The 17,998-nt window shown below is 32.0% G+C and overlaps 1 protein-coding gene across 5 annotated transcripts in view; it reads right to left on the bottom strand.

Moving 5' to 3' along the window:
* Positions 1–17,998, bottom strand: part of exp (expansion) — a 172,789-nt gene that overhangs the window by 81,904 nt on the left and 72,887 nt on the right. For all 5 annotated transcript variants that reach the window (XR_008405402.1, XM_053756407.1, XM_053756425.1 and 2 more), the window contains one exon: positions 7,585–7,726. Coding sequence is in view for 4 of the 5 variants with exons in the window: in XM_053756407.1 (XP_053612382.1) it covers positions 7,585–7,726 (142 nt within the window). In the remaining variant the exon portion in view is untranslated. The remainder of the gene's footprint in view (positions 1–7,584; positions 7,727–17,998) is intronic.

The following is a 17,998-nucleotide window of genomic DNA, read 5'->3' as shown; positions in this document are numbered from 1 at the left end:
AAAGTGAGAGCTCCTGGTTACGTAAACTTAGGGTTGATAACATGTGTCTTGTCACGTTTAATGAAAAATGAAGTAGAAAAGTAACGGATTGTAATGTCAGTCACATCTCGTAAGAATTTATCATCTAAGTTCATTATTGATGGAACTATAACAGGAAAAGTACTAGAAAACTGTTTGTTCTCTGATGCTACAATACAAAGTGAACGTTATAATAAAGATCAAAAGATAGATATTCGTCTGTCGATACAGAAACAAGTATAACGCTGCAGGACTGGACAGGTGCGTGAAAATGAAAGTTGTTCTCTTCCTGCTTACCCGTTCGCCTCGACGACACCCGGCGCAGTTATGTCTATTTAGAGTTTGATATGCAAGGACGATGCAAGAATGCATTAATAAGATCGAATGCTAATTGTAATGGACTTATTTGCAATGCCACGTGCTAATATACGCGTGAATAAGAATGGCAGGTCAATGTGAAACATTATAACACTGGACTTTCTTGAAGGAATTATACGGAAATCAACAAGTTTTATTACAGTAATGTCTTAAACAGGACATTACGATGATAATAATGTTTAGCGATGGAATAAATAACACTAATGATATAAAAGGCACAAAAAGCAGATTGCTTCCTCATAGTTCACAAATATTCGCAATAATTAATGTATTTAGTTTAATGGCCCGAAAATTATTTATTATGGCATCGAACAGGTTAACTTTATGAGTTTATTATACATCACGACCGAGATGAAACCAAGAGTCGGGAGCGCGACTTTCACTTTGCAGACGCTAAAAAGTGAAACTGGAATCATCATGAGCAAGATGAACGCCGGTAACTACAATCATGTTAACTAGACAATAGATAAGAAGCCGTCAATGGAAAACGTGTTTTTGATAGTCCACAATAACTTGACAATAAATGGAATAATGTTAGTTGTGAAAATGCGGTTGTTGGTAAAATGGAGAGACATTACACAAATCACAAAGGTGATGAAAAAAAGAGAATCGTCAAATAAAAGAACTTGATATTAAAAATAAACAGTTTTACATTCATAACAAATGTCGAGACCCAAATGATGACGAGAGGAATTTTGGAGGTCATCGAGGTGTATATTTGGACGGAAGTGAAACACCACATAAAGGTAAAATTACTGTACATGATGCAATTTGAGACGGCGATTAAAGAAATAAGGGTCATTTTTTAAAAAGATCATTGTTTTTTGTAACTTATATTTTATTCAGTTTTATGATGCAATAAAAATTATAATACTAACATAAACATTACTACTATTGTTACAAACACACTATTCTCGTTTTTGTGCACGAATTAGATGTGCTTATTTGGAATCAAAGGTTGTTGGTATTAAGTGAACTATTGTGGATTACAACTAAATGTCAATAACAGGCAAAACCCAATATCATGTTATAGGGCCATTTGGGTTTCGTGAGAATGATCAATTCGATATTATTTAGCTTGAAATTCGCTACGGTGGAGGCATTCGAATAAAACCATACAAACATTCGAGGTCAATTTTATTAAGTCAGAAAATTCAAGACATTGCAAGTCATTCATTTATTTTAAGCCTTCGCGAAATTTCGAATGAGATAACATGTTGAGTTGGCATGCAAAGATGTGATTTGAAACTGTATAATCATCGATTATTCTGGAGATATATCATCAAACATTGCTTGTCATGGGCAGGTTCAACGTTATTGAAAGGGTTAAGGATATCGAGATCAAGGATCGTTTCTCTTTATTGTGACATTTGACATATTGCGAATGTTATGATTGCAATATTTTTTGATAAATGATGCGATTGTTTGTAAAATAGTCCAGTATATAAAGAGTCTTGCGTGTAAGTTGTCTTCCTTAATTATTTACTAAAGCATTTTGAGGCGGATGTCTGTCGGGACCGTCTCTTTGTCAAGGACGTATACAATTCCCACAATATTAAGGTCGCTTAACACGGGTCGTCAGTTTTAAATTTTTGTTTCTCTGCTATGTTTGTTCATGTAAATGTTATTGTATCTTTCCAAATTATCTAAAGCTACATCGAAGAATATAATCTTGGCATAATAAAACACCAACATGCATCAACCCACAGTATCCAGCATTTGAAACTCTTACATTGCACATCTAAATATCAACTACCATAAGTGACAACTTTAGTTAACCTTTCGTAAGCCTTGTCCGAGATTACGTCATTACTTTTGCCGACTATTTAAATGTCAAATATTGACCTATGACATGAAGATGCCACCTGTCTTGTTATTAACCAGCCAAGTTAGATGATCTCTGAGCCCAAACCAATAGTACTACAACTTGGTTACTTGAAATTGCGAAGTTTTGAATGGCGAAATATCCCGAACATAATGAACAGTAGTGTAAAAGAATACTAAGAACAAAATGTAGTACACACATACAAGATATTAAAAACGGAAACGACAAATAAAAATAATATGTTTTAACCTCACAGGGAAAAACTGCATCTGATGATTTAAGTAATTTAAAAAAAAATATTAAAAAAAAACTAAAATTACAATAAAAAACCAAATAAAACTACCTACTAAAAATTTTAATTCAAATAGAAAAGGTCACAAATGTTCAAGCAAAAGTTATTAGGATCAACAAATTATACAGGAACAATTATGTACCACACATGTCGTGACCTACCTGTCCCCTAAGGCATTACTCTCGTCTATGATCAGCGTTGATCTCCAATTAGACTGTCTACCTGACTGAATATTATGCAAACTTACAATTCGTAATAGCTTTGTTTTCCGCCTGTTACGTGCTCAATAAGCCTATGTGAATTATATTTGCTTGTGAGCAACATATTTGGACGACTTTCTGTTTGCCGATTTTATCTAAATTAAATCTGCGAATTCCAAGGAGTTTATCAATAGATGCAAGTTTTTGGTAAAGTTGGTTTTTGACATTATGTCAAATCTACTTTGCTAAAAACTGGCATGAATGAAAATTTTAAGTTCATTGATCTTTTACATATGAAACGTATTTCTTTGCATAAACGGATAAGTATGTTTTTGAATGAGGTGAAATGACTGAGCGTTTTAAAGATACAGCCGAATATATTGAAAGTATAAAATGTTGAATGGTTATTAGTTAAAGCTAACAATTTGGATATAATATTTTGTTAATTCAAGTTAGTGTCACGGTTAATATAAATATAAATGATATAAAAATATCTCATGTATCCTGTAACACATTTAATTCTCAAGGTTAACATCAAATTGACAAATGACATAATCAGGTTTCAAATATTAATGGATATTGTTACTTGTGTGGTAAACTATAAGATTCAGTATTGATTGAACATATGAAAGAATTATTAAACAAACTAAGAGTTGGTCAACGGTGTCAAGTATCTTGCGAAACTGCGTGAGTCGACCACCGCGCACTGGTACAGTAATGTTGTATAATGACTGTATCCATGCAATTTGTCACTCAATGTGGCTCAATAGTTTGATATAAAAGTCCTGTCTTAATATTGTTTATTGCATCAATATATAACTGTACAAAGCGGAAAAAGAAAGAAGAAGCATTGAAAATAATAAAAAAAATATTACTCAATGAAAATTAATTTAAAGCTGATAAATTATATAACCTAATTTTAAGGACATGTCACTATATACGTTCAACTTTAAAATAAAATATCTTGATAATTTATTTATTCAATCTTTCATCTCTATTTGTTTTAGATTTGCTTGATAACAATATTTGTAGTAGAGTCAAGTTTCACATGCATGTCAAGTTATCCTATATAGATTTTTATTTCTTAGTAATAACGATGAATTTTCAGTGAATTTTGGTTGATGTAGTGTCGACTGTACATTACAAATAAAATTCAGCAATAACAAAATAAGTGGTTATTGGTTTACACGACCTCGATCCACATTTAAACGTTGCACCTATTTCTAAATACAAATTACATTTAAGCCTTGATATTCTGAAATGCTAAATCTAGACAAATCGTGACCATTTTAAAAATTTTGCTCGTTTTTAAAACTATTGGATTTCGAAAATAGCATTGGATGTTCGACATAATTGTGATCTGTAAAAATTTTAATCGTTTTAGCTTTGTAGGTATTTATTTTGTACATCTTCTAATCTAAGATTGTACACTGTATTGTTTTGCAAATCTCCAACGAATTTACTTCATTTGTCATTATTTAGTGCCACATTATAATTGGACAAACAATTTTCAACAGTTTTATTAACTTGCAATTCGTTTTAAAGTTGTTTGAAATTTCTAAATATCTAATTTGACTGCAAAGCAATTTGAATATCTCCACTTGCTTTGTTCCGCCTTTTAAATTCATTGCTCTTACACCAAAGTGGACCTCGTTTAAAAGGCACTGAACTTTACATTTAATTAGTTTTTATCTTGTTTGTCTTGTAATTGTTGCTTTAAATGAATTTATTAGTGAGTAACTATTTACCTTTGTTTAATAAAGTGTGTATTTATTTTATGTGATATGAGCTTTCCTGTATCTTTTCAATTTACTGTCTTAAGTTTGTTTATTCTCTTTGTTAGTTTGTTTATAGGTAAGGCTGGTACGGGCTTATTTTAAGAAGAGATGAAAATCACGTCACTCAAAGGGCATTAAAGATGGAAGTAAAGGGTTCCAGGAATAGAGGAAGACCTGAGAAGAAATGGATGGAGTGTGTCAAGGATAGTATGAACAGGAAAGGAGTATCAATGGATATGGCAAATGACAGAACAAAATGGAAGGAACTTACATACTGTGCCGACCCCACATGAGTGGGATAAGGTCAAGAAGAAGAAGAAGTTTGTTTATTCTCTTTTCATCAATTTGAGGATGTGTCAATTCAGTTTAGCAATTTTATGCCCATTTTGCCAAATTGGTTCTCGAATAAATTATATTGCTTACAAGTTTGGCTACAGCGATTTAAATTGACATTGCAAGGTGAATAAGGTCGAATAAAATATGCTTTCTAGACGATTTCAAATATTACTTCTCGGTTATGGACATGCAATGTCATTATGTTAAATATGATATTTCTAGAATATCACAATAACGATTTTGATTTTTTAAATAAAAAAGCGCCGCGCCGTATTTATTGGTGCCAACCTCACGTTATTATAAACGTAAATGGACCCAAAGTAGATAATTTACAAGATAATATAATATGCGTAGCACTATATAGGTATGTTATAACATAACATACCTATATAGTGTACCTAAAATTATATACAATGTGTATATTAAGAATGTTGAACATCTAAGGTAAAGTACGAAGATCTTATTAAATAATCCATGTAAAAAATATCAGAACCTACTACAATACAAGTAGATGAAAAACTTTCAGAGTAAAAATGGACTAATATATATCAAAGATCTGATTTTTAATTTATGAAAAAGGACATCTAATCTTTTCATACAAAAAAAAACTAAAAGTAAAAATATTAAGACAAAGTTACAAATAGAATAAAGAAAGCTAATAACTTTACTAAACATTGTAAAGTACGAGGTCCTCGTAAAGTGAATGTGTCAAGACATATCTTGTTGCATTCTATTAATTTTGCCGCGAGGTTCAAGTTCCAAGCACAAAGGAAACCGGCACCTAGATAAATGTAAATATTTAGTTGAAGTATTTGCGGTTATAGAACTTTCACAGTTAACCACATCGATTTCTAGGAAATATTTTTTGAGAAGAAATAAATTCTATACTGATCTTGATATTAAATTCAACAATCAAAATATATTTATTTGATAAAGCATTATGTTTTTAAGCAGGAAGACATATAAATGTTGATTTAGAATAAATATGAATATCTCGCAAAAATATTAATATAAAATTAAATTTTAGGATAATGCAAGTATTTTTTTTTTCTAAACTTGAAAAAAAAGAGAAGATATAGCTGATAATGAAAATCTTACAATAACTATTGATAGAGTAAATATCGAATCTAAATAACACACAATAGCTGCCAATGCTTTATACGCAAGTTCTCACGTCCCTAATAACTCTGAGTCGACGGAAACTGTTACAAAAACGTAACCATAGACAAAGGAAAGAAACGTAATACGCGGAACAACTATGGGAGACAGTGTTAGTGTAAATTAAGATAATAAATTTAGAAGAGATCCCATCAGTCTGTCGGGTCACAAACTAAATGTCAGTAGTGACATAATTACCTATTAAATGTGTTCTCAAGTTGGTCGAAATTTGATTACCGTTATTCTTTATAATGTTTTGTCAATTTATATATTTTCGAAGAATAATAAGTGATCTCATTCTTTCCTTTTATATCTATAGACCAAGTGTTGCCCCTGTGGAATCGCAAGGCTTCCGCTACATATATACATATATCTTTTTTATAATGACAATTTTAATTATATGTGTCAATTGTTTTATTGCATTTAAATTATTTATTACTAGCAAAGACTATTTCTGCGATAATCTATCATTTGCTATTGTACAAGTTGGTATCTGTGTGAACTGATCCGAAGTCGTCACTAACAGCGCCTCAGCGAACAAGTGATTGATGGTTAGAAAGTTTTACTTGCGATACTATCGAGTTACATTTACAGTTGCTAACACTTCATTAGCTTAATATCTAACGTATTAGTACAAGCCAGTGATGCGAATCGGCAAATGATACCGTCGTTTATCAAAATTATGCATGCTATTAAAACTTTATATGACACATAACCTTAAACTTCTTTCGCAATCAGAGTATACCTTGTTGTGCGGTAAAAGGTTAAAGATGTTACGAATTAATTATTTCTGTACAACACTAAACATACATATGATTTCATATGTTGTAGATTAGGTTAATTATACATTGCTATATTAGCATCTTAAGTTTTTGCTAATCTGTGTCTTTATGGCCATGTTGCAAGATATGATGCATAATAAGTAGCTAGGGTACATCACCAAATTTAAAATGTCAGTCTTACTTAACCACACCTTTAGCAGGTATGATATTTGGATTTATGTCAAATAAAATACTTCACATAAGTGATCGATCATCCATCAGCTTATGTGCGTAGGTTGATGAGTTTTTCTCGATATTCCCAAGGTACTTATTATAAAATGTTTTATTCCGACAAAAGTATAAAATGTGACGACTTTTTAAAAATAAAAAGTAGTTTTTAAAAACAATCTCTCTCAACTCTGCAATTTCCCGGTTGCGTTCGGGGTTGTGAAGCCGCGAAGGCTGAGGTCAACTTAAAAAATGTCCTTAAAATTTTGAAGATACTGCTGTGATGATTTAACTAATTTTTAAATGATTTAACAACCGGCTGCCTGCTTGACGTCAACCCTCCTTGGGAATGCTATTGCTGCTATCAGCTGCTTAGACTGTGTGTCCCTTAGTCGCCCTGTACGACATCCATGGGAGGATATGGAGTGTTCCTATTCTAAGCCGGAACCACAAGTCACATACACAGATTTTTTTAAAGAATATTGTTATTTATTGTATTTTATTGACATGTTCCGAAATCATAAATTATGGAAGAAATGCAACTTGGTATATGTTCATGGCGATTACTGTGTAAATAATTTTATTCTGTCACATGTTCAAATAATCTTACCTTATAAAGTTTATCCTTTTGATACCAGACGTCTTCTTCCTCCTCCATTTGATTGGCTAGTGTGAGGTCGTCGCGCGACCGCGACAGGATTCGTCTTCGAGACACCATCTCGCTACCCGACACTGCCTCGAACGGGCCTAGGCTGAAACAAAAACAAATACATTCAAATATAATATGCTTCATAATGGTGTGCAAACACCGCAGTCCATGGATACCAGCAACCTAATAAGAGTCTCTGACGCTTTGCCGTCTTTGTGGTCAAGTTCTACCTCTGGGTTACTACTACTATTTAATCTATATTTATCTGTACATATAGATTAAATAGAAAGGGTAAAGGGAATACTTGGTAAATACGTACAAAAGCAGAACTAAAACAAATTCAACCAATCTCAATCTATTTTTGTTGTTCAAGCTTGATTTTTTTGTGAAACATTGAATGCAATAAGATTTTTCTGATAACACAGTATAAAAACTTGTGTCAAAAATGACATTTTTGTAAAAAACTTATACGATTAATTGTAATATTGCAATATTTATTTAAAATCATAATAGTAAAGTAGTAAGGAAAATTAATAAATAGGTCATTTTAAATAAGGTGTTGAAAGAAGCAATTTTCACATCAATAAACTAGACAAGCGTGTTGAATCACTATCATAACATCGATAATATTGATACAGTTTGTAGCTTTCTATAGATTAACGTATACGTAACTATTATGAAACGAAACAATGGACTCAGTGAAAGCTCTGTTATTGCCATTCTTGTTTAAGGTTGGTCTGTCTGAATATCTGTCTCCTCATCAGCTCACCATTCAGAAGTAATAGCATCTAATACATCAAACTAGGCGGTGATTGTGGCTAAGGAATTAATACTATTTGTCTTTTTGTTTGTGTATGCCTGGTTTATGTCGTTAATAAATCATTCTTCTATCGGACTTTGGTAGAGTTGCGGTTCTTACTTTTGTTTCTATGTGAGAATCTGATGCCAATAGGATTACATCAAAAGATAGTATATTTATGAAGGAAATTATGGTAATTACTCTTCGTACATCTGAATGGGGATATAATATATGTTGGCGTTTACAGGAATAGCAGTAATATGTTCTGATATTCTCTTATGTTCGCCATGACTGATCATAAGACGACTAAATCAGAATATAGCAAAACGGTCACAATTTCACTACATGTTAATTTTATATTTAAAGTTTACGCTTCGTTTTAACTTCCTTTCTTTTTTTTGTATTATTTATTTTTTTGTCCTCTATAAATATGCCTTTTCCTGTCGGTTGACTGGAAGAGACTCCTCCATGGAATAGGTCCGCTGTTACCATCACTGTTTCTTGTATCTTCTGTTCGTCAAGCAAGTTAACAAAGAATTACCTACCTTCTGTAAACATTTGTCAATAAATGTAATCCCACATTAGTAGTAATTATTTCCAAATTAACAGACAATCTAAGCGTGGGTAGCTTCTTTACACCGTCATATAACAAAGGCCGCTTCCTTCCGAGCCGAACAATGTGCGGCATTGGATTCGACATTGGCGTTCGTGGGGCGTAACTAACGACCGCCGCCGGTTCCTCTCATTCTTTGATGCTCATAGGATGGTTCTTTACAAGCTTTATATCAACACTAGAGTAATTTATCTGTTTCTGATTCGTAATAAAGAAGTAGGTTTGTTCATTTGTCCTTTTTTGCATCAAAACGGAGCACTGGATTAAGCTGATTTTTGTTGAGGAGATGGACTGGAAAGCTAGAGACTAACATAAGCTACTTTTTCTCGAGGGTGAAGCAGCGGACAATAGCTAACATGTTTATACTTTTAAAAAATAATGTAACGTTTACAAATATTAGAAATATTTGTAAACGTTACATTATTTTTTAATATAACGTAACGTTTACAAATAATGCTGTTAATATTATTGGAAGACATGTATTTAACCCCTAAAGATTTCATTGACTTTTTTTGAGACATGGTTTTGAGCTTCTCCGAATTTTCAGTATTATATATTTTCAACAAAGCAAGCTTAATAATCTAAGATGCTTATACAAAAAATTCTAGTAATGAAGTCAAAGCAATAATGAACATAGAAATCTTCAAAATAAATATTGTCTCTTAAGATTTTCACAGCCACTTCATAACACATAGGTGTGAAATTGCATTTTCTTCGCTTATTTACTGTCTCTTTCGCTTAAAGTAGTAGCTCTCTCATTCCAAGTCATTTATATCAATGATAGGAAAGTGGAAAGTGCGTTTCCTACAACTGTGCAATTTTCAAACCCACACAATCAACGTTCCGATCAGTGATAATAGCTACATCAGTTTCTATTTTAATCATAGCTATTTTACAAAGCATGTACGATTCATTACGTAGATTCAAGGAGTATAATATTTTGTAATATTTACTGTTAATTTCTTCTAATCATTTGCTTTTGTCAAAATTATGTTTATTATATTTACAAGAGTAAAACAGGCGTTTTTATTTATTCAATTTGTAAGTTTTTCAATCGATAATTTATTATTAAAACATCAAAGCACAAACAATGTAGCTTATTTATTTGATAGTCTCCAGACTGAGGTCAAACGATTCAACGTATTTTTAAAAGATAATCAAATAAATTTACATACACATTTTCTATACATACAGTTCGATGGCAATCTCAAGCTTGCAATAATTTTGACAATGCAGATAATGTTACTACACCACTATCGATTTATCTTTCTTACTAGGTCAGTTGATCAGCTGATTTCCTTCAATAAATAAAGCACTTGTTACTCCTTTTATCTGTTAGAAAGAGATCAAGATAGCTTTGTCAGATCTCAACGCTGATTCTGCGATATCAGTTTCGCAGTTTCTCCAGCACAATGTGCTCTATATACGTAACTGATGCGCTATCAGAACTATTCCTTTCAGATACTTGCGTTTTTTTAACAATCACTTGGTGATATTATCTTGTGACATCAAATAAGGTTATTTCAACTATTTTTCATTCACTTTCAACTGTTTTGTTCACTTTTTGATATTTATTAACACCATCTAACTAAAAGTACTTATATTTAGCCAATTCATCGTTACCTTTATCTTTATAGAAGTGAATGCTCGTCCAAAAATGTTGATAATAATATTTTTAAATTATTATTTCTTAAACAAATCCATTCGTACTCGGTAACGTTAACAAAGTAATATATTTTTCGCTTCATCAGCCCTAATTCTTATTACATAGATCAAATCCACGTTTACACACACAAGCAATTTAAATTTAGAAATTTAAACAACTGGCTGGTTGAAATAAAAGAAGAAAAATAAGTAATCGTCGAACATAAACTAGATATAAATCACAAAGCTGGACGGCTAACGTGTTCGAATGCTGCGCACGAGTCGAGAGTGCATGCTTGCAGTGTCGTTGTTCGAGTCGCGTGCCTGTTTTTACCTTGGCATATTGGCTTTTTGGCAAGTTACATTCTTATACGTCATTTCAATATAGCTTTAGTACAAGAAAACTTTGAGAGGTAATTTTCAAATCTATCTATATAAACATTATTGACGATTAACTTTAGGCGATTGAACAACATCTGATGCCAGTTTTTATAACAACTACTGGATAAAAACTAAGTCTATCATTAAACTGAAGAGTTTGAAGGGAAACCCTTCACGAAGATAAACCGACTAAAATAAAGAATATAGATAGGTATAAATAGCATGAGCAATTTTAAAATTTTATTCATGATACTGTGGTGGGTGAACTTCGATGTGAGTAAAAATCGTTTCCTGTGTGAATTTCAGGAAATCCCTTCTTAACTCCCCTACACTGTCCTAGGAACCTACACACCAAATTTCAGCTTTCTACGCCCAGTAGTTTCGGCTGTGCGTTGTCTGTCATTCAGTCAGTCACTCAGTAACGCAAGAGTTTTATATATCTATATAGATCATAGAGTTTTATATATCTATATGATCTATATAGATCAATGATGTAATAAATAAAATTTATAAAAGATATATAAATAAAATTTACATAAACTTGAGCTTCTTCGTGCCTGATAACATGTTGATTATAGTTCCATGACACATTTAAATAATATAATTTGTATACACAATAGAGAAGGAATATAAAGATGCCGCCTTAAATATGTTGAAATTACTTCGCGGGTATTACGTACAGACTATTATAAAACAGATCTGAGGGCTTAGTGAGTGCATTTTCCTTCTCACGATCGAATCGATTCGAAGTGAGTCGCAACGAACCAATCACATTGCGGTGTGGTTGTCATTGCGTCACAATGGCGCACTGTGATTGGTTGAAAAATGAAACGAAACTCGCACTAAGCCCTCTGTTCGACTTAACATAAATTCTAGACAATTTAGAAAAATAATTTTAAATCAATACTTAGCTTGTGTATTACTAAAAATGTAATGTCTTCGAAAAAATGTGTGCAGTATTTCGTATCACAAATGATACATTTAAACCCAATGTAAATCTGAACTACGTTCTTAATAAAAGTGTGTTCCTTGTTCGAAATATCTGAAGTCTCTAGTATCAACCTATAACAATAATAATAAAAAAAAAATTAAACAAAATATAAAGTATCATTTGTGACATACATTTGTATGTTTTATCTAGATGAAGAACGATAATCTAGGTTCTTATATATCCGATAGATCTGTTACTACAATAACTATGGTAGTGAAGACGTCACAGGATCCGTTAAGGCACGTTGACCCATAAACAGAGGTGAACGCATCACAACTCATAGAGCTTGGGTGAGTGCGATAGACGTCGATAAAATTCTTGTCGATATCGATGTTCAAAGAATTATTTTTTGTTATTTTCCTTTTAATTTTAAAACTTCACACTATTTTTACTACATAATTTCTTTAAATGAATAACTAAAAACTGATTGAAGAATGTTGTGTGTTCATAATAATGTTACTATCTATCGTTTGCCAAGTAATTGTGTATATAATTACTGATTCTACTTCCACTTATTAGTTCTACAACCACCAGTAAGCACATAAATGACAAATATTTAAATTTAAAATATAAATCTTTTATTTACCACCATATTATTTATTACCATATCTGATTCATTGAGGAGCTTAATGGCACAGTGGTTAGCGTGCTCGGCCCACAATGGTCGGTCATTGGATGGGTGACCAAAATTATCTTGAGCTCCTCCGTGCGTTCAGAAGGCACGTTGGTCCCGGTTGTATTTGCAATCGTTAAAACCTGCCAATCTGCAATGGGTCCGCGTGGTGGGTCATCGCCGTAAGAAAAGCCAGTGTCCCAGCAGTGGGGACGTTTTAATGGCCATTGATGATACTTATTCATTGTTTTATTTTATCAAAAATCAACTTATCGATAAAATTAAAAAAATGTGTTAGCGTCGTATCGTGTCTCTATCGACATCCCAGCTAGACCAGTCATTACGGGAACAGCTTAACGGAGCAGGTTTTACTTTTATTTTCTTTGCGTACGCGCAGGTATCCCCGCTATTATTACGGTATATTATTACCGGGATACCACGTGCTTGTAATCGGTTTACAACCTATTATCTTTTTATGGTACAGCGTGGAAGGATAACCTTTTCATCACGTGAATGTTTGAAAATAACTATCAAACATGCGTGTTTTGAAGTTGTTTTGTAGTATTATAATGTTTTTTTTTTTAAATTAAGCAATGATACAGTTTGTAAGATTATAATAAGCTTGATTAGTTGATCAAACACTAATATCCTACATAATGGTAATCCAAAATTGATTACGACCTTGAACTTTAACAAATATCAACTATAAATTTGGTTTATTTTAGTCTTGTTTCAAAAATATTATATTTTTTGGGATTTTATTATCTTTCAATACACGAGAAGTGATTTTGCGAACTCTGGACTCCGGGCTCCAACGGTTTATGGCTGAAGAAGGAAACCGAGAAATCGCCTAATAAGAAAGATAGAGAGAAAGACAAGAAGTAATTACCATAAAATATCTACGGTAAATCTTTAAACTATACATCAAATTCTAACTAATAATATTTCAAATGCGAAAGTAAGTTTGTTTGTTACTTCTTCAGGCTTTATCTGTATAATCAATCTTCTTCAAATTTTGCATACTTACACATGTAGTTTGAGGTATGGTGAAGGACATATTCACGCGGGCGATGCCGCGAGCAAATGCTAGTTTAAAATATAAACAAGAAAAATTTATAATAATATTTTCAAGACTTTCTTAGATTTATCGCTGTCGTAATAAAACATTAAACTCAATATAACGAAACAAGTTCAACTATAACTTACAGTTTTGCGTTACGAAACGTTTAAAATTTCAGAAGATGTAAGAGCATTTTACTTGCAATTACCAATTCTAATGACAACGTGGTTTTTATCCTAATTGCGACTCGCTATTATGAACTGAAATTGGCATAAGTTACAAGCTAATCTGATCCGTATTTCGCGAACGGTACGGTTTGAAATTGAGTCAATAGGTTTTAGAGGATAATTTCGACACCGATCGGAGTCAAAAGACGTTCCTTTTGATAATTGGTTGCGTTCCATTTTCACTAAACGTGTTTTTTTGTTCAACGAAACGTTTTTCGCAATACATGTGAGTGTCTTTGTTTACACATATTTAGTAGGTTGGTTTTAATTGCAAACATTAATTTTGAAAATAAATGTTGAAAGATATGGAAGTAATTAATTAAGTTTACAAAAACTAGTGTAGAATAACAGTTTTTGAATATTAGAGAGCTGCAAATATACCAAAATAACAGTATTTTTAAGGATGTTTTGCTAGGTCCAATGAAGTAACTAAGTCTTAAATTAAATATATATTTTTTTAAATAAAATATGTGAGTTTCAATAAAATATATGAGTTATATCACAGGTTTATGATTATCGTAGTTTCTGATTCACTCTCTCGGGTATAGATCTGAGAGAGTGAATCAGTTACTCCTACGTTTACAGAGGTTTACCTAACACCTACAAGCTAAACCTACAAGTGATACTAGAAATTATAACTCAAACACAACAATTAAAGTATTATTCCGAACGCGACTTCATAAATTAACTTGATAAAATATACCTACTGATATATTAAAGAACTATTTTTAGCATTTTTTAAATTAGGATTTTAACATCTGAGTTGAATATAATAAATATTCAGTAACTAGATAAGTATAAGATAAAAATTAGACTGCTGATTGAAAACTTTTTATACGAAGAATAACCAATTAATCATTTCCTCATATTTCCTCGAACAAAAACAACAATTTAATGTACAGAATAAATAAATAAAATAAAACTCTTATTTTACTTTTTTTTTAAATATCGAAGCGATTTCAACACAAACAAATTAATTACATACACAAACAAAGAGTTCGGAAGATATGTCGTGAATTATTTTGTACAGTCGTAGTACGAAGATCACCCACTCTCACTTGTTTAATTAAATATGCTATTAGCATACAAAGGCGTAATCATCAGGCTATACTTTCCAAACAGATCAATCACTATTTGAATTATTTCGACGTATAATTTAGATCTCGCTTCAGTTATATTTAAAGTATAATTTATGCACACTTTCTACGATTCGTAATTTAGGTTGTTTCAAAAATGATTCGCTTTTAATGTTTCCAGCATTTCTTTGTGCGCATAAAAATACAGTCTTCTTCAAAAAATACAACAGTAAGTATAAAAAATATTGTAATGACGAAAATATCGAAATATTGGTGCAATCAAAACAAATATTTTATAGAGACATAATCACGGGCCATGTGGACAAAAACATGTTTTAAACTACGAGTATTTTATTTAATCCTTTAAGGCATAGTTACGAATATGACAACACAGTATTCATACGCAACATAGACAGGAACTTATTATAAAACATACAGGAAATAAATGTATTGAAGTATTGAAAAAAGGCGTTTCCATGCATTCAATATTAGCTGACATATGTTAATACAAACATACTGTTTATTATAATAGGAAGTCGCTCATCTGTTGACAGAAATGGAGTATAATGTTGATTTGCAAACACTGAATATTTGTTCCGCCATCTAAGGGTGAGTTGCACCAGTTACTTTTACGTCAACTTTAACCTGATCAGAACAAAGCAAAATACACCATTTTATCTAAACGACGGCGGCACGCATGTTAAAGTTAACTTCAAAGTTGACTGGTGCAGCCCACCCTAAATATATCTGTGTCCGATTCAACTGTCAAGCTCACTTGCATGTCAGTTTAATGTCAAAAGTGTAGTCGAAGTATCCAACTAATTATTATAAATGTGAAAGTTTGTGAGGATGTGTGTGTACGTGTGTAGGTTTGTTACTCTTTTACTCTAAATCTACTGGACGGATTTTGATGAAATTTGGTTACACGGGTAGAATATAACCTGTAATAACACATAGGGTACTTTTAATCTCGAAATTCTCACGGGAGTGAAGCCCACGGGTGCAGCTAGTTCTAAATAAATACTAAGTAGTTCAACTGGGTAAACTACTCAGATAAACTACTGGAAATATAAACCCACTGGGAACAGATGGAGAGAAATTGCAAAGATTTTTCATTTATTTATTCTACTTAAGTTTTACGCTTGTTTTTACAGAATGGCGGGAAACCGCATCGAAACGCGAGTTATGGAAGCAGAAAGGGAAGGTCTTTGCCCAGCAGTGGGACACAAAACAGGCTCAAAAATATAGTTTTACGCCAGCATAAGCTTATTCTATTTTTTATCAATTCAAATTCAAAAAGTAAAAAAAAATGTTTTCATGATTCCAATAGGTAGTTAGATATATAACAATTACATTAGTGATTGGTAGCATACAGTAGACTAACAGAACACGTGTTTCGTAAACAAAAAGGTTAAAATAAAGCGGGTAGTTGAACTTCTGTTAAGCTAATAGAAGAAATTGCAACTATTGTTTCTTAACATCTATAATACGCGGAAGTGATTCGGCAATTGTAAATGTTAATAATACATATGATAGATGCGGAAGAGTTAGCAATATACCTGTCTACTTGTATGCTTAAATATCTTCATGCTTTCAATATAAATGGCTTATAACCATAAATGAGTTTACTCCAAGTATTTTCCGCAAAAAGCCGAACTAAACAATGTTATAATTGTATTAACTGTTTGAGAAAAAAAAACTGAAAATTCTTCTCAGACTTCCAACAAAATTTCACTCAATTCTTTCAAATGGTAAACACTGAGGGAATAAAACGTAATCAGAGATTTCGTAAATTATCTTTTATAACACACAAAGTGACTTGTAAAAAGTATGGTAGGTAACAGTAATATGTAACATTTAGTTCTCAGCCAGAAAATAATTTAAAAGACTGAAAGACCTCGTATCTTAAATACTGTTTTATTTTTCCTGTTTCTAAAAGCCCTATTAAAACCAAAACCTCAAATAGTCTTGACCCCTACAAAATGCGCATCTTATTCAGGTACATACAGGATAACGCTGGTTTTTGCTGATAAGTATCGCTGACAGAAATGTGGAACAGGTGACCATAACGTCTAATGTCATCCTTATTTGATAGGTTACAAGTCACAAGCTATGAAGGTATACAGTTTAACGATTAAGTTTATGGTATATAGCCTAATTGAGATTTTTCAACAAATCAAACTTTATTCCATAAAAATAATAAAACATTATTATTGTTGTTATGGAAGTTTTGAATGTAAAGTTTTACATTAATACAAAAAAAAGATCGCGACGAATTTAGGATATCCTTCTTATTTTTTGAAGTCGGTTAAATTAAAATGATAGTTCATTTTACTTACCTAAATATAAACACAAATTTATTTATTTATTGATTATACTCACAAGTATAGAATTTAATTAATAGATTTTATGAGTTATGCAAAAAAAAATAATTTAAAAAAAAGTATCTTATAATTTGGGTGTGATTGCAACCAATAATATTATCGGCCCATAACGGTCCACTACATGATAGGTTTTCCCAAAGTGTTTTACTAAACATAAAAAACAAATCTCATTATATCACGACAGTGATCAGTGTCGCTCGTGAATTTGTATGAGCAGCATTTTAATTACTATACCTATTAAGAAAAATAATAAAAGCACTGGCGAACAAAATCGCAAAGGACACTTACGACATTTGGTCAAAAATAGATCAAAATCACGCTATTTCCTCACATTTAGTTACAGTTAACGCCTTCCAGCGCTGACCTTACTTTCCGCTGTGGCGTGTCACTTGGGCCCAAGGACAAGTGCGCACGCACACGTACACTAACGGTATTCTGGTATCAGTTACCGCAAGTATTTTATTAATATTCACTGCCATATTTTGTTGGGAATATACAACATCGATGTTTTTGTCTTTGAGTTATGAATGTTATGTTTACTTAAACTGATAACGATTATAAATAACTTCAGTGAGATGAGTACGATA

Source organism: Plodia interpunctella, chromosome 2 (assembly GCF_027563975.2).
Source record: "Plodia interpunctella isolate USDA-ARS_2022_Savannah chromosome 2, ilPloInte3.2, whole genome shotgun sequence".
Lineage (NCBI taxonomy): Eukaryota > Metazoa > Arthropoda > Insecta > Lepidoptera > Pyralidae > Plodia > Plodia interpunctella.
The sequence above is the reverse complement of the archived record's forward strand: the minus strand, read 5'-3'. Positions and strand labels throughout refer to the sequence as shown.